Below are 18,785 nucleotides of genomic sequence, written 5' to 3' on the forward strand. Positions count from 1 at the left end.
GACATTTACATTCTAGCTGCTGTGGGGAGAAACAAAAAGGCAAATGGAATCTGCCTTGATTCAAAGTGAGAGGTGCAATAGCTTTTAAAATGACAAAAATCAAGAGGCAGGATGTTGTCAGGTTTTCTGACTGGTGTGCTAATGCAGTTTCCCTACTGTACATCAATTGAAGAAAATAAATCTCATTTAGATTTGTACTGAGGTAATGTATTATTCCTTTTCCAAACCACTGTCAGGTTATTGTACAAAGTGTTTTATTTTTTTTAAAACTGTGTTTATTGACTTTTTGCGAATTAAACATTGCATGATAATTCAAACGAAAGAACATGGGGCTATTGGCCCCTATAACTCCCACCCCACCAACCTCTTCCATTGTTCACAAACAGGTTTTTATTTGCACACATCACCACAATTTATGTAAGGTCCTTGGTTTGCACCGCTACCAACAACTAGTCCATGATCTTGGCCTCGGCATACAACCTTTCAAGTAACTCTGACGTGATCAGTCACTGTGGGTGGCCCGCAGAGAGGGGCAGCAGCAGGAGGTGTGCCCCGTTGTACCTGTACAATAGGGGCAGTGTCTTTAGCATTATTCATGGACATATAGCTCCTAAAGGCCACCCAATAGTCCATAGGTTTACTGTTTGGTGGAAGTGTCAAATTATATTGAGACTCTCTGCGTTCACAATTCGACCTAAGATTAAGCCAGTGTTGAAACGTAGGAGCAGCAGTTGCCCCCCCACCATGTACGTGCCACCAGTGCCCTGGCAACAGTGGAAGCCGTACCAACCGGACGTTTCTCATTTCGGGATCCAGACTGAACCAGGGCCAGCAGCCAAACTTCGGGGTTGGACAGGATGGGATAGTGGAGCATACGCGACATAGCTTCCATAATACTCGACCAGAAAGTATGAACTTGAGGGCATTGCCAGGCCCCGTGCTAAAAATCTGCTGGGGTCTGGTGACATCTCTTACACATCAGAGGTTTAAGAGATGGAACCGTTTGTGTAGACTGAGACGGGAGTAGAACATTTGATAAAGGAATTTAAAGTGAATTAGACAGAATCTGTTGTTGGATGAAATGGATTTGGTCTGGGCACATATCAAGCTCCAGTGGTCGTCTGATAGTGTTTTCCCCAAGGCGCCCTCCCATCTGACCTTGTAATGGGCTGGAGATGGGGCCCTGTGCGCCCGGGCCTTTCCGTACAGTGTCGAAAATAACTTCTTGGTGGAAGTCGGTGCGGTGGTGTATACTAGGAATGGGGACGTGTGTGTGGCTTCGGGAAGTCCGACCAACTGGCTCTCATTACCTCCCACGACCGGAAATGGAGAAGCTGGGTGATGGGGGTCCAAAACCCTCTGGATTTAAGATCATCCCAAGATATAAATAAACCTGCAGGGGCGATATTGCCTAATGTGTGGATCTGTAGGTCCGTGAAGTGTTGTTTGAAAATAGCCCCATGTGTGAGTGGTTTACCTTGGATGTGATATATGGCCATGGCGGGGAAGTACCATTGTTCCTGCCCGGCCCATTTCGCCAGGTGGTCCCAAGCTCTAAGAGGGATGTCCAGGGGTTGTATTTCTACCCTCGAGTGCTTCTCTTGTTTGGCCCACAAGAGTCCTCTAAGATCATCCGGATGGGTTATAGCTCTCTCAAGGCGCACGTGGGGTAGGTCACCCGAGGGAGTCCACCACCAAACGGCATATTGAACCTAGGCAATCAAGTAATACAAAAAGAGGTTGGGTAGATCTAAACCCCCCGGGGAGTATGACTCAGTGAATCCAGGGAGATGCGGGGTGTTTCCGGCCCAAATTAGTTTGAGCATCATGCTCCTCACCAGTTTCCAGAAGGAAGCAGGGGCCATATTGGGACATTATAGAAGATGTATAATAATTTTGGAAGGATCACCATCTTGGAAAGTGATATTCTGGCAGCCTGGGAGATAGGGGGATGCACCCATGTGTCCACCCTGTGTTCCAAGTATTGCAGGGCCTCCTCGTATAGCCTAGTTGGGGATGTGGACACTCCAATGTCTAGATAACAGATTCCCTGTGGGCACCTGCAAAGGCATCTCCAATATCTTGCGGAGAAACTCCTGTGGTGAATGGGAGCACCTCAGATTTAGTCCAGTGAATTCGGAGACCAGATAGAGCATCGAATTTGGAGATCTCTTCCACCACGGGGTCTAGGTTAATTTGCGGGTTTTTGATGTAGATTAACATATCGTCCGCATATAGGGAAACAAAAGATGTGTGTGAGTGGAGAGTAAACCCTCTGTGGGCATGGTATTCCCTCAGGGCGCACGCCACAGGTTCGATGGCTAGGGAACACATGGCCAGGGGAAAAGGGGCAGCCCGGTCTAGTTCCTCAGGATGGGTGAATGGGGTCGGATTGGATACCATGTGTGTACACCAAGGCTCGTGGGGCTGTGTAGAGCAGGCGAATCCAGTGTAGGAACGTGGTGCCCATGCCGGCCCGCCGGAGGACCTCGAACAGAAAGGGCCATTCGACCGAGTCGAACGCCTTTTCGGCATCAAGCGAAGCCACTGCTATTGGGACCTCTGGGTTCACGTTTTGCATCTGAGTGAACAGCCTCCGCAGGTTATTCTGTGTGGAGCGGCCTGGTATGAAGCCTGCCTGGTCTGGGAGAACCAGGGCAGGCATGTGGGGTAGAAGCCTGTCGGCAAGGAGCCTCGCCAGGATCTTGTTGTCGGTATTTACTAACAAGGGCCTATAGGATGAGCATTGCCTTGGGTCCTTCTCCGATTTAAGCACCACCGTCACTAGAGCTGTCCTGGTGGACTCAGGGAGAATCCCCGCCGAGTTAGCCGCCTCGAACATTCTAAGTAGATGGGGGACGAGGAGAGCCGGGAAGACTTTGTATAGCTCAGCGGTAATGCCATCAGTCCCTGGGGCCTTACCGTTGGAGAGGGATTTAATTACTTTAAGGAATTCCTCGTCTGAGGGGGGGGGGGGGGGGCAGAGGGTCGTTTAGCAGTGTTCTGGCTGCCCGGTCCAGCCACCCCAAGGTGATATTATCTAGGTATTGCACAATATCATCGTGCCCTGCTGTACACTGGGGCGAATATAGCTTCTTGTATCATCAGAATGTGTCGTTTATCCTCCCGGAGTCCTTAGTAGAGTCCCCCTCGGGTGTCTCGACCTCTATTATAGGTTCTAGGTGTCGTTCCTTCAGGGGAATCATTCTGGGCCAGGAGGTTCTCCATACCTTTTATATCTTTTTCCATGGATGCAATAGTTCTACGGGTGCACTTTAGGACGCCCCCCTCCTGAGCGATACAACACTCCTGAATGAGCACTTTAAACGTTCCCAAACCACCCTGGGGTCTGAGACAGAGTTTGCGTTAGTTTGCATTAATTTGGAAGAATTCTGAAATGGCTTGGCGGATATCTTCCCGAAACTCTATGTCCTCAAGCGCCCGGGCTCTAAATCTCCGTCGGAGTTGCTTGGGGGTGCGTGAGGGGGGTGGGGGAGGGTGGATGGGCCCGTAAACTGAACCAGGACTGGGGAGTAATCGGACAGGGTATATGATAAAATCAACATTTTGGTGGCTACTCGGGCCAGTTCTGGGGACATATGGATATAATCTATCCTGGAGGAACTCCTGTGTACACTGGAATAAAAAGTGAATTCACAGCCATCTGGGTGATGAAGGCGCCATATATCGACCAGGGTGTGATCTGTGGCAATAGATGACCATTTTTTTGCCGCCCGAGTGAGGGACGTCTGCACTGATGTGGACCTGTCACGTGTCAGTGATAGGGCCAGGTTGAAGTCACCCGCCCACACCACCTCGTATACCGGGAATGTTTTTAAATGCTCAGAACAGGACTGGAAGAATTCCGGGCAGTCGTAGTTGGGACCATATTGGTTTATAAATAGAATGGACCACCCTGCAATTTCCCTCGCCACCAGAACAAAACAACCCACGTCGTCTGTTACCATTTTATGCAGTTTAAATTCCAGCGAGCAGTGGATGTATATTGCGAACCCTCTGAAATGGGTAGAGTGAGACAAGCCATACCTATGGACTGCCCCACTCAGCCAGAGCAGGGGGCTTATTTTCCTTACCCAAGTGAGTTTGCTGTATACAGAGGACATTCACGTGGTTATTTCTTACATAGTTTGAGATAAGGCAAGTTTTTCTCCAGTTAGTGAACCCCCGGATGTTCCATATGAGTAGGGTGATTTCCATGCTGGAAGGGGTCACTGCCCCCTGGTGACGCGTCACTGCAATACTGGACAGAGGATGATGTCTGTGGGATATGACTTAAATGTGCCAATTAGTTTATAGAATAATGGGTGCTTTGTTAAGACTGTGTGCGCATAAGTACTCAGAGCCTCGGAAGATAGTTGCCACCCTCTCCTCCCTTCAGAACCCTGTATAACAACTTGAGTATAACTACAAACTCCCCCCTCAGCATTGCCAGAAACACCAACCGACCGGCCGAGACATCCCACCCCCTCCCGCTTAACCCCGTACATCATATCTTGAGTACTTTGCCGCTGGGCATTGGGGGTGCCGGCGGCCAACGTGCTGGTGGGCCAGAGGCTCAGTGCCGCATTTAACTTTCACCTCATCTTTAGCATACTCTATAGTGACTCCAGTGGTTGCTGTATGGGCCCCAGGTGGTAACAAGGGGCCCCCATAAAATGACTGCACATGTGAAGGGTTTCAAACCACGACTGACCAGATCAGGGGGAGTGGTGTGGGGAGGTCCCAGAGTCTGGGATTTCTGAGGCTAACCGCTCCACGGATTCTGGGGTTGTGAAGAACAGAGTTTTCCCCTTGTGAACCACCCTAAGTTTGGCAGGGAACATCATTGCATAGCGAATGTTGTTCTTTTTCAGGATGTTTTTCGCTGTTTGGAAGGGCTTCCTCTGGTCCTGTACTTGCTGACTATAATCTGGAAACAGACATATAGTTGCTGAACCGCTTTGCAGGGTCTTTTTTTCCCTTGCCGTCCGTAAGAGGATGCCACGGTAGTTCCCGCTCAACCATAAATAGGTGGATTGTCCAGGACCTCCCTAAGTAATTTTTCAACAAATAGCTCCATGTTGTCAATTGGAGTGGATTTGGCGACCCCTGTAATTCTTATGTTATTTCTTCTCAACCTCCCTTCTAGACCATCATTCTTGGCACCACTTTTTTGACCGTTTGTTGAAGGGATGCCACTTCTCGCTGCAGTTCTGCTACTTTCTCCTCGGTGTCCCCAAATCGGTGTTCCACCTCCGCCATCCTGCCGCACAATTTGTCAATTTGGACCACAGATATATCCACTTTGCAGGTAAGCGCGTCTATTTTAGCACCCAGATTGTCAGTGCTGCTTTTTAGCGCAAGCAATGTTTGGTTAAGGGCTGAGATGTCCAGATAGGAGGGGCCAGGGTCCTCTCCTTGTTGTGGCGGGTCTGATCTGGCAAATTGGTCCATTTTTGCCAGTTTCTTCTGATTCCCCATTTCGGGGGTTTCTCCGCAGGCGAGTTGCTTGTTGAACCCCCGGAACCCCTGGGACATCAGAGTTGGGAAGAGGGGACCGCCGGGGTCCGCTTCTGGGGAGCAACAGGGGACCGCTACATGATATGGGTGTATCTGCGAAGGCTGTAATGGTTGAAACAGGGGACAAGCCAAGAGTGGTTAACCAGCGCCTATAGAAGCCTGAATGTGCCAGTCGGGTTGGGCTTGTGCCCTACCTACATGAGTAGGCCCATGAGTCTTGAGCCCAAGGGCCTCGAGGGCACCGGGCGGTTGTCCTGCAGCACAGCTGAGCCTCTCCTGGATTAGAAAAACTGGGTGGTGGTGCCTGACGTACTGCTCCTCCGTGCACCGTGGTTTCCCCGATGGTTCTCGGTGCAGCGCCAGTTGCAGGACTACAGACCCCTGAGCAGGAGGAGCGAGGTGAGACTGGGAGGACCGGGCCCGCTTCCCTCCTAAAGTTGGGGCGCCATGTTCTGAAAACTGTCCGATACATGGGGGGGCAACGGTGTTGGGCCCCTTCGCAGGGGAATCCACCCTCTTTTGTGAACCCCCGCCCCACCAACCCCCAGAGGCAGCCTGTGGCAGGGAGGTCTATGGATCGCCCGTTGATCGTTGGAGCAGCAGCTCTCAATACCACGCCACTCAGGTCACGGGGGGACAGGGGGCAGCAAGTATGAATCCCCCGTTCCCGGGTCCCCAACTCACCGTGCCGTGTGTGCTAGGTAGATGCCTGGTGTCCGCTGTTGTGCCTTCGAGCAGGAACCTCGGGTGACGTCTCGTATGGGTGCCTCTCAATAGTGGAGCCGGATCGTTGGAGGGGGCTCAGCCGCTGCAGTCCCAAGGCCCCACCTCGCCATGCCTGAGAGTCAGTGTAGGCAGCGACGGGGCTGGAGGGACCACTCTGCATCGCAAGATGGGAACAAGGTGGTGGTGGTCTGGCGTCGGGGCCTCTGAGAGACCACCAGGTGGCACGGCAGCTGCCCAGGTGTCTTCGCCGGGCTCCGGGAAAAACAATCAGTGTGATGTGTTCGAAGCACCCAGTACACGGCCGTTAGGGTGGTGGAGGCTGCGAATCTCAAGGGCCCGCCGGGCCTCTGAAGTGGCAGAGCGGGTGGCCCACAGCCCACGTGGGATCCAAGGAAAGGCTGCGATTGGTGTTCTCCCCAGATGAAGTGTGTTATAGCAGCGGGGAGTGCCTGGAAGTGGCACCACCCCTTGACACAGGTAGGCGCGGCAGCAGGCCCTCAACCAACCGTTGGTGGGGGATGGGCTGGTCGCCAAGACGAGGCCTCTTAGATCGTCGATTTCATGAGAGTTACGTGGACCACCACTCTCGTGCTGACATCAGTTTGTGCTGTAACTGTTCCAACACATTATTCCATATTTCATAGGACAGCAACACGGCTGTAGTTTAGGTTATGGAGCCAAATGTCGGAACCTCTGCCGGAGCACTCTCAGGCTGCGGCCATTTTGTAAGCCGCGCAACAGCGCCTCCAGGCTCTCTGACCACAAACCCCTGGTCTGCTGGTCTTGGCAGTGGGCTCCCCAGCCCTCCAGGGAAGCGTCCGTACTGGCGGTGATCTGATGGTCCGGGAGTCTGAAGGGGGCACCTTGCAGGATGTGTTCTCTCACTGACCACCAGAGCAGGCCCTTCCTGAAAGCTGGAGTCAGCGTAATGCGGTCCTCCCAGGGGCCTGAAGCTTGTACCCATCTGACATCCAAGAATTCTTGCACTGTTCTCATACACAGTCTGCAGTTGGTGACCAGTGGGATGCATGAAGACAACATCCCCAGCAGAGACTTGTAGCTGCAAACTGTGGTCGACCGGGTCTTGCTGAGGCAGTGTACCTTCTGCAGAAGGGCCGTCACTCTCTTGTTCGAGGGCCTGGCTCTGCAATTGCTGGTGTCTAGCAGGGCCCCAAGGTAAAGCGCCCCCGAGAGGGTGCCAGCTGCAACTTTGGGAAGTTGATGGAGAACCCCAGTTGTTGAAGATATTGGATTGTGACAGCAGAGTTGGACTCCGAAAGAGTAGGAGGGGGCTCTTATTAACCAGTATGGGGTAGACGTGAACTCCTATCCGCTGCAGGTGAGCCACCACTGGTGCAAGGCATTTGGTGAACACCACAAGGCCGATCTAAGCCTTTAATTGATAGTGCACTCCTGCCGCCACGAAATGAAGGTAGCACAGGTGTGAAGGGCGGATTGGAATGTATAAATATGGGTCTTCGAGAACGAGGGACGCGAGGAAATCCCCCTGCTGCAGCTGGGACAGTACTTGCAGCAATGTTACCATGTAAAAGGTGTGTGCCTTTAGAAACTTGTTGAGCACCCTTACGTCTAGTACTGATCTCCAACCCCTGGTTTGTCCAGCAAGCCATTTTTTCATACCAGGAAGTAGCTGGAATACACCCTCTTTTGCATCTTGTTCCTGGGGACCTAATCCACAGCACCGTTTCGTAGAAGAGACTGCACTTCCTGGACCAGAAGGAGCTGCAATTTTTGTGGTCTGCGCACCAGCGGAAGGTCTGGAGGGTACTTTATGAACTCCAGCGAGTGCCCCTGATGGAGGAGGGACAGCACCCATTCGTCAGACGTGACTCAAGCCCATTCGTCGATGAAGTTTGATAGACGACCCCCCCCCGGGGTGCTGAAGTGGGAGGCTCTGGCTCTCAGCTGGTCATGCTTGCTTCCGGGACTGGCCCCTAGGCTGAGAGGAGCCTCAGCACCGCCGGGAACCCTTGTAAGACTGGGTTCGCTTCCTGTACTGATCCCCTGATGAATAAGGGCTCTTTTAGGACGAGCATGACTGGTACGTACTGTGGTTGTCCCGCAAAGTTCTGTTATAACGCCCTTTACCAGAACAAAAGGACTAATGCCTGTGTTGTAATGTGCCCAAGGGGCGGGCGGTTTCATTGTCTGTCTTTATGGCCTGCAGGGCCTCATCCACCTTTTTCCCCAAACAAGGCTGTGCCATCGAAGGACATGTCTGTAACCCTAGTTTGGACATCTGTCCGAAAGTCTGTGGCCTTGAGCCAACCTTTTTGGCGTAGGACCACTCCAATACCCATCGGGCGATAGCCTGTGCCAGCGATGTCGACGGAGACAGTGATTGCATGGTCAGAAGCAATCTCACCCTCATGGAGAATGTCAGTGCCTCTTGCTTCTTGTCCTCAGGCAAGAATTCCAAGAGGGGCCCCAACTTGTACCATAACTCGCGATCATAGCTGGCAAGTATGGCCATAGCGTTCACCACCTTAATAGTGGTGGCAGCGGTCGTGATGATTCTCTTGCCAAAGGCATCAAGGCGCTTGCCCTCCTTGCCCGGGGGCACTGAGCAGGAGGAAGATGGGTTGGCCGATCTCTTCCAGGCCGCAGCAGAAACTGAAGAGTCTGGGATGGGCTGTGTGCGTAGACAGGCAGCAGCACTCTCTGGAGCCCTGTATTTTTGCTGAAACAGTCCTTCTTTAGAGGTGCAGTTGTAGGGTACGCCATGGCAACTAGGCCGTCCTCCCAGATGTCCTCCAGTAGTCGTACTGAAATGATAGACTTCCTGTGCTGTTCTCTACATTGATATAAGATGCTCTACTTTCTTCTAAGACTAACATCGTGGACGCTCTAGACATGAGCGCATGGAAAGTTCCTACTTCATCAGGGGGAATATCCCTGGAAGGAATCTCATCTGGCTCACCATCCGCAGTGATGAAATAGTCAAACTCATCTGTTTGATTGGAATGAGTGGGAGAAGTGCCCTCTTCAGGCTCTGTGTCCACTCCCTAGTCAGTCAGTAACTCTGGTGCTGGCCGGTGCATTTGCGGCTTCAGGGAAGAGAGGAAACTCGTACTCCTCTCTGGAGGGTCCTGGGGTCTCAGCTGGCTTGTTGGGCTCACCAACCGGTGGTCTTAAGGGCAGTTGCTGCACAGTCGACACGAGTGTGGTCAGTGTCAACAAAAGGTCAAATGATACGTTCCTTTGAAGGCACAGGTGCTGATGCTGGACTGCTCCTGTTGACTACCCCAATGGGATCCCATGCTAAGGTTTAGAGGCTGTACCACCCCCGCTGATGGCAGTGGGTTCAAGGATGATGGTGTAATGAGGATTGCATCAACCCGAGGCGGACTACTCAGTAGCAGTGTCCATGGGGAAGATGGCTGCTGTGACAACAGCTTCCGCCTCTTCTGATTATGAAAGACCGGGTTCTGGGTACCACTAGGCCACCTGGTAATAAGAATCACCCCCAGATTTGGAAACAGTTCTTGGACACTCTGGCCGTGCTTCTGCTGTGTTGATGCTGGTATCAGGGCCAACAGCTGTGGCGACAATGGACTGGCGAGATTTTTGACTTGTCGGCGCTGCTGCCGACAAGGGTATGGTCGACGAGGTGCTTGTGGTCGATGCGCTCATGGTTGTAGCTGTTGAGGTCGATGGCGGTCTTGTTGTCTTGGTCGAGAACGGTCGTTGTGTCGACGGCTTTGTAGACGATGACGAAGTAGATGATTTTGTCGCCAATGAGGTCTTAGATGGATTCATTGTCGATCATGATGATGAAGTGGACAAGTCCACAGACTTTGACGTAGATGACCTGGAGTTAGAAGAAGGCAGCATCGTAGCTGACTGTGATAAGGTCAGAGAGGAATGCTCACCAGACTTGAAGCTGGACCTCGAGGTAGATGTTTCCTTGGGGTGCTGGAAAGGGCTTTGGTACGTTTTCTGCCCTGCCTCTCCCTGGGCACCAACCTTCATGGAGACCTGGTCTTTGTGGGACGACCTCGAGCCATCGCCTGAGGCTTCCTTCTGCCTTTTCTCGCTTATGGCTGGGTCGTCTTGCGATCTGTACATCTTATTTGAGATGGTTCGCTGGGCCATTCTGCCCTGCAGTGACAAGGCCTCACTTCGTACCGAAGCCGAGTCAGAGGCCTTGTGAATCTATGAAAGACCCAATGCTGGAGAAACTCATTATTCAATTACATGTCATGCATTGTAATGTACAGCTAATTTTATTAAACCCTTGGCTAAACACAGTAGGTTTATTATAACGATGGGTAAAAACCCTGTCATACTTTAAAAAATGAAAAATGACGAATGGAAGATTACAATTAACACTTAACCTCTGATACTGCGGGGGAAAAACCTTCAAACCATTGTATTTCAGTTTGTCACGCCATTCTACAAGGACTAATATATGCAAATCAGGCTTCCACTTGCCCCATAAGGAGCACTGCATCTCGTACTGCCAGGTCCCTTCTACACAAGACCGCAAGCCAGATGACATGACATGTTGCAGCCTCATTGGCTCTCATAAGCGAGGTCTGGCTTGGGTCGCTAGTCACAGCAAGACTGCGACGTATGTCTGGGCATACTTCTTCCATTTAGAGAGTTTAATGCAAAACTGACTAGCGTTTGATGGGATTTTTTTTTATGAATCTTAATGAGTGGCAGTGCCCTGGCAATCGCCACAGTGTTCAGTCTGCCATGCCGTAACAGAAGGGGAAAGACTATGCACAGCAGGCTTTGTTCCACCTCTTCTTTTTAAACCCTTCAGCCATCACTCTTCCGTTTTGAACTCCTGAATGAGGATGTGCATACTGGCATCCTGCAGATCTAACAGGGCATGGGGGTATAACCAGTCACCAGAAGACGGTGGGCCAGAACCAACCGCTGATGAAAGAGGGCTGTTCCCGCTTTGAGCGGCCCATTCCGATGGAGACGGAGCCACAGGTGGCCTTGAATCTGGGCCTAAAATGATGGCTGGGTGTGCTGGCTCCACCACGTGCTGGGCCTGCATCTTGAGAGGTTGTGTGCCACCCTGGGATGAAATGCACGAAGGCCCAGGGTCCCATGTGGCGTCCCGTGTAGCGTTTGACATTTGAATGAAAACAAAAACCTGAATATTTATCTTCCAAAACAAATTCAGAAATAGCAGAAAGCATCAATGTTTATTTTAATGGAGAGAGCTAGAACACATCATGGCGTTTGCCTACCAGAGATACGTTTTAGGTGTCTCACTATGTTTTATATGGTCAAGAAACCTCTCCAAGAAAAAAGAATGAGGAATGAGGGTATGTTATGCTATCACATTATATTGACTCATGAGTTCATCTTTAATACTATGACTAATGTTACTGTATACTCTAGTTGAGCCAATCAACCACATGGGAATGTATTACGGAGACCAGAGTGGTAGGCATGGTAGCACCAACTTGCCATAAGATACCAGAAGATATGTATATTAATAAATTGTTCTGACCAGTAGAAACTAAGATGAAGAGACTTCAAAATAACCTGAAGCCTCACTGAAAGAAAATTCTGGGTGCAACCAACAAAGCCTAATTCAAAGAGTACATGAAAGGATATCACGGGTACATTTCCAGCACAAAGGAGGCGTATAACGCTGAGCAAATCAGATGTCGAAAACAAGAGAAGCAAGATAGATACGTGACAGAACATGAAGCTACCAAGAACATTCATGTCACTTTCAACAGCTTTGCTAAAATATACACTTTTTTCGAATGCAAACACCATCCTCCAGAACCCAAAACAAAGCCCAGAATTCATTTTTTTTAATCGTGATGAACAATGAGCATTCTCCACATATTTCCCTCTCCAGGAGGACAAAGCACCAAAGTCATGGGCTGGATGTGTACATCACCAGATGCCCGAAGCATGCAATGTTAACCCACCTAGTGAAAAAACCTACCACAGACCTGAAAGAACCGGCTAACTGATGCTCCATAGCCAACCTCACATTTCTGAGGAAGATCATGAAGGGCGCTGTTTTGACAAGCTGTGAGAAATCGTACTCATGGACGTAAGGCAGACTTATCCCAAAAAGCCCCTGATAACCAACAACCAAACTATTAGCCCTGATGCGGTTAGGCAGATCATTGGCTTATGATAAAGTAGCTCTTAATATCTTAAGTGATAGGCTGGAACAAACTCACATTTTTTTGTTCATGCAACTCCAATTGTCAGTAAACTGCAGTGGCTTCCTGTGCCTTAGTATATGAATCTGTCGTAATCTCCTTCCCCATCCCTCTAGAACCCTGCATTCATAACACATCCTGTCTGCTTAAAGTTTATTTACATTTTTTATTTAACATTTATAAAGCGCTCACACAGCCCGCAGGCATCGAGGCGCTGTTACAGGAATTGTTTTTTTTTTTTTCTTCTTAGTTGCGTAATTGTGTTTTTTTTTTGTCTTAGTTACGTATTTATAACGCGCTTAAACACCCAGAGGTTTCTAAGCGCGGACCCGGGGATCGAACCTGTTGTTGCTTTGTGTCGTCTTGCTTCCAAGACGCGCACGCTGCCGCTGAGCTATCCTCCCGGGTTAACGGATTCATTCTTAAATGCGCTGGAAGTTGCACTCTTTCAGTCCAAGGGATCTTGCTTTTGTAGTTATAACATGTCACTTCCTCGTCCATATTCATTCACGTGCAGAGTCCCCCAGGGTTCTTGTGTGTCTGTGTCTCTGTGTCTCTCTCCCTCTCCCTCCCTCCCTCCCTCCCTCCCTCCCTCCCTCTCCCTCTCCCTCTCCACACAGCATTTCAATGCCTAGATGAGCCCCATTTTGTCAATCAAGAACTGGTCAGACACATTACAGCTTTATGCTGACGAGAACAGACAGACTCAAACGTTTACTTCACAATTTCTGACACCAAACAACAATTTTAAACTGGAAGTGAACAGCCAACATCAAAATGGACCAGATTATTTTCTGGACCCCTAAAACTATGCTTACTCATGTCAATTGGCATACATTATTAGACAGCCAATACACACAAACCACCATGAAAAAATAAGAAACTATCTAGGGACTCCAATTTCCATCTACACAGACCAAAAAGAGCCTCGCCTCTTTGGAAATGGCCCAGAAAACTGAATTAGTACTCACCCTCATGATATTCAGGTTAAATCCCTATATTTTATCTGGGTGCCTCTATCAAGTAGATCAAGCAAATGCAATTTGTCCAGAATAGGGCAGTAAGGCAAATACTAAGCCTCAACATGCATGAAATCAACACAGCCATGAAAAAAACAATGGGTGGTTGCCGATGCAACAAAGGATAAGGTTAAAAAGTATATGCCTAACCCCACAGACCATTAAAGTACTTCCTCAATCTCTCATAGCACCAACCACCAAGACCGACGTTCGTTCACCAGCCAAAACACTGAACATTGGAAAGAGACAACGATCTACAAAAGGCCCTGTAGACTGGAATGAGCTACCAATAGACCTGAGAGAACAACAACGCCTTTTCTTAATCAGGAAGGCCTTCAAAATACACTCTCAAAAGACGTGGAAAGGGAACCAGCTCTTCCAATTAATGTTTCTCAAATGCTCCCTTCCCTCCCATTTACTAAGGCTTCTCAAATCTACCACCAGTGCACAACATGCAGACTCACCATTGGCCATTGGCTAATGAAAATGTGCTCTTGATGAGCAAGAAATGATTTGCATTCTGCATGTGGAGAACTGAAGGGCAAGCAACGTTTTAATGTCAGGCTAGTAGCTTGCCAATGTACGTTTTTACCCCTACCACGACTATTCCTAGCATCCCACTCTCCCCTTACTTTCTATGTTCACGGCTACGATTTGTTTGTACGCAAGGCTTTAAAAGTTAAAATAATACAACCTGCGATAGGGAACAACACTGTGTACAGGCATAAAGCAGGATTCAGACTACCTAGATGCACCACAACCATGCAACCAGACGCCACTCTTTATCCTTGGATGTCCCATGACCCTAAAAGTCATGATCCTTCTCAATTTATAAAGGAATGTTGCGGGCCACCATGTCATATGTTCTGAAACAGCATATTTCGGTACCAGGCCTGGATCTACAGTGATCTGCTCGATCCTGACAATCTAGAGCCATCATATTGGAATCTGCCACTCCACCTCTAAACAAGCAAGTATTCTGCTACATCGTTCAAGTTTTTGCACTTCACCAATAATTTGCAATATCCATCTGCAGCCTTGTACAGAGATGATCAGTTCACAGTAACTGTGATTCCAAATGTATGCAGGTGATGCACATCCTGATGAGTCTGGGAACAAGCCAGCAGTAGAAAAAACAAACTAATAGATAGAACTCTCGATGAAAATAACTACCTGTACTTTCTCCAAAACAAAGATTGTAATGATGAGAGGCCGATCCACACACTCTTCAACGACATGACCTTCTAGATTGTGACTAATAATTGCTCCCACAAAAAGAGAAGAATCTGGTTTTCTTGTTGTAGAACTTGCCAACTCGGTGCATATTACAGCCACCGTAAAGAGCGCAAGTCTCCAGTACATTTTGCCACATCTCCAAGCACTGCACTGAACTCACCAGAGCCCTGGCTTTTTTCCAACTTGACTAGTGCAACATAGCCAACGTTGGAGTGCCGAAGAAATCCAGAAGAGCCAAAGATCCAGAATCAAAGCTAAGTCAGGCCACATCACCAAGCCCATAATTAATTCAATTGGGACCAAGTGCACACAAGAATAAGGCTTAAGATCCTATGCAGCATCCTCCACAGACCTATGGAGTGGGCAGGGCAAGAATAACTCAAAAGTTACACGCCGCTCATTTGGTCCAAACCTTGCTGCGCAGTTTAGATTAAGGAGGAAGGACAATGGGGAAAGCAGTACAAATTCTGGGTAGTCAATCAACTCTGTGAATGCCCCAATCGCGTCCTGAAGTAGAAAGTTTTATGGAAGCATGTGACATCCAACCAAACCCCTTTGAGACTAACCATCTGCACAACAGAATCAAACACTTCCCAACTGCCTTTATGACCTGACAAAGCCTCTGGCAATCAATGTGGAGATGATGTGCAAATCTGCCCTTGTTTCATTGGCAATTTTCCAGAGCCAGAATGAACAGTTAATGTAGCATTGCAAAGTAGTTGTAAAATGACACGCCAGCACAACATTTCATAATCCATATTCTTGAGGAAATGCATTAAAGATAACAGAACATTAATCGTGCAAATAAAAATGTTTTCAAATACAGTCCAGAGTTTAAAAAAAAGCATTTCAGCTGATCAGCATACAATGAAAAGCCCCTTTGTAATGTCCCAAGTCCTTGATATGGAACTGACCTGTCTGTTGATACCGTGGACTGATGTCCTGGTCAAATCTGTAGCTGGGGGCTGAACGCTGGGGGGACGTACACAGGAATATTCCATTGGTGTGGGCATCTGGTTCAGGCTAAATTAAGTTAGAAATACAGAATGTTATAGTGAAGCAGACCGAAGATTATCTTATCACTAGATCACAGGGCTAAACCTTGAAAATATGCAGCGAGATCAAACTAGTTTTATTTACGTTTACAGCGTTAAACTGCAGAGACACTAACATTTAATTGCAAGCCTGAATAAGTACATCAAAAGCTCCAACAACTGGAAAAAGTTTCAAAACATGCATTCTTTCAAATACTTGCTTCTTGGTATGCAACACTGCTCACCATAAATTCCACTGAAGTTTCCATACAACCACTAGCAGCTAATCGGGTGCCTAAAACCGACCCCTACTCTCCTCCAACTGCTCCCTCGTGCTGACTTTTATTGGCCCCTGCCTTTGGGAAAATCTCCAAAATGATCCTGAAACTCAAATGTCCCTCTTCCTTGAAATCATTCCAAAATCCTAGTGCAACATAAATAGGGGCACTGAAGATCGTCCTATGAGGTGACTTTCAAGCTATCCTTGGACATTCCACCACTTCAGAATTTCAATGTATACACTCTAGGATTCCTAGACAACCCAGCCAGGTCCTGGTTTCCATTTGCGTTTTTATGTTAGCTCTGGTTTACTACTTCACCTGACAATGTCCTCAATTAGACTCTTCTTGTGGGACGCCCTCCGTTTAGTATTAAGTAACACCAGTTGCTCGTTGACACAGGAGCTGCTTCCTTGCGCGCAGGCACGCTGCAGCGACTCAATATCCCAGGCACTCCCTCTCCGTGGAAATCCTAGCTGTTCCCTCAGAGGCAGTCCGGAAAACCAGCTCAACCTTATGCACACATCAACAGAGACACTGCAGGCATTCTTTGTATATGGAAAGATGGTAGAGAAAAATGTACAGCATAGGAAAAGGGCAGATCACCATAAACTAAAACAATCCACCAATGGAAGAAAGAAAGCTGTATTAAAATGACTACCACTGTTTGAGGGGTCGTGATGGCATCTTTGCTTTTGTATGAAGGATAAATTGGATTTCAGGAAAATGGCAAAGATTCTTCCGCTATTAACAGTTTTATAGAACTCATCACTTGGGAAGTTGGATATGACAACAGCTTCTTTAAGTTAGTGATGATATAACCAATGAACAGTTTGATAATTATCCCACGTTTGGTTGGAACGCCCAGGATAAATGCCAGAACTCGAGGAGGACTGTGCTCCAAACGATAGTTGCTTCGAGTATCCACACATAGCTTCAGCACTTGTCTTAGGTTTTTTTAGACTTTCATGAATAATAATTATCTGGAGAAAAAGCTTCTAGAAACCCCTTCCAAAACAAAACAGGGGCCCCATCCACATGCGTTATAGGGAAAACTGTTGAAGAAGCCACTAAGCAAAGCATTTAATGAGCTTGAGGAAACTATTAATGTGGATAAAAGCGCATCCTTCTTAAACTACCGCTAAATCTAAGCTTGGAGCTCAGTTCCATAGCTTTTTTAACAGCAGATACACAAACAAGTTTTAGCACCAGTAGTTCTTAGCTGGCTTTAAAATGTTCACGCGCTATGCTGAGTCTTTATGTGCAGAATGCTGTTGCTGCATTGGGAGAAATGATGTGCATGTTCATTCTATTTCTCTAATCCATGCGGGCTGTCTGGTCCCTTTGTGACCAAACCGAGGAGAAAATGGCGGCAGCACACAGCAGAAGTTCATCTCTGGGCTTGCTAAACTAGAACATTTACAAACTTATAGAACGTTTTAAGGGTGAAGATCTACAGCGACCTCATTGTGAAAATGTTTTCTGACAGAACACTCACCCGGCAATTGCATACACTAAAATGTCCTCTTTTGCTGAAGGTATTTTCGGGCAAAGGAACATCACACGACAATCAGATGATGTGACCGCATAGCAAAGGAATCATGTTGCCAGGCCAACAACAAAGTGTGGTAGATGCGCTAATACCACGATAGACAGTGGTGTTGCTAGGCCTGGAAAAGATGCAGGGCTATGCTTATGTCGGGCTCGTCAGGACTCGGGGCTAGCTAGCCTTTTGGTTGTAGCTATCCGGGGTAACAACCAAAACACCCAGGGCTATACCCCCTACAGTGCCCCCTTAGCGACGCCTCCGATACGTTGGAGGACCCACGATTTGCATTTGTCGGTCATCACTCTGAAGAAGGGATGTTGATAATCACACAAATGAACAGCTAACAAATCGAGAGTGGTGGGTCGCCTCCCGACACATTCAGATAGTAAACATGTGGGGATAAGGCATGGGGACAATCTTTCACTGAAGAGGGTAAGAAACCAAGCTGCATTTGGAAACACCCCACCACCCCCCCCCCCCATTACAGTTCTGTTTGCAGATATGAATACTTTCACAACTGTTGAAAAGATCTTAACAATTCTCCCTATTTTTGAACAACACACAGGAACATACTAAAACTTGGAGCAAATGTGCAGCCGGTCTGCAGCAAATAGACGTTGCTTCTCTTTACAGTATTTAAAAAGGGATGCCACCGTTCACAGACATAGGCTACATAAAAAAACATAGAAAAAACATTTGAAGAATATACAGACATTTTAATGTTCACTGCACGGTAAATCTGCTCCAACTCCCAAATGAATGGCTGGATCAGGCAAAGGACCGCTGTTTTACTCAAAGGCAAAGTAGTTGAATTAGCGCAAGTGTCTCAGAAAGACAAACATGTAGGCGGAAAGGGATGGGGATGAGACATCAGGCTGTCAATCCATTTTAGATGCGCTACTCTGTCCAATCCATGTGAAGTAAGACTGTTGTATCTGTCATTGCACTGTTCCGGATGTCACTCTAAAGGACTCCAGAAAAGGCTGCAGTACCAAAAATACTTATTAATATGTCAGAGTAATTAACATCTCTGTCCAGGCCTGTTTACTTTTGAAATGACTATTGACAACATGCAGGCTGTGCAAGGATTAGGCAGTTTAGTCGTAGCAAACGATGTTGCTATGACTAGACCTGGATCAGGGAACTTGTGCAAATGGCATATAGTAGCAGTGATGGGTTCTGTTGCCCCTCACAAATAATCTCTTCATCGATAGAGGAGATACTGACTGACGAGCTCATTCAAGAATCTT

General features: G+C 48.1%; 1 protein-coding gene across 8 annotated transcripts in view; it reads right to left on the bottom strand.

The window, feature by feature from the left end:
- UTRN (utrophin) overlaps positions 1–18,785 on the bottom strand; it is a 2,010,688-nt gene that overhangs the window by 30,573 nt on the left and 1,961,330 nt on the right. For all 8 annotated transcript variants that reach the window (XM_069606729.1, XM_069606726.1, XM_069606725.1 and 5 more), the window contains one exon: positions 15,589–15,697. In XM_069606729.1, coding sequence (XP_069462830.1) covers positions 15,589–15,697 — 109 coding nt within the window. The remainder of the gene's footprint in view (positions 1–15,588; positions 15,698–18,785) is intronic.

This window comes from Ambystoma mexicanum, chromosome 4p (genome assembly GCF_040938575.1).
Source record: "Ambystoma mexicanum isolate Mex_15411 chromosome 4p, UKY_AmexF1_1, whole genome shotgun sequence".
In the NCBI taxonomy this organism is placed as follows: Eukaryota; Metazoa; Chordata; class Amphibia; order Caudata; family Ambystomatidae; genus Ambystoma; species Ambystoma mexicanum.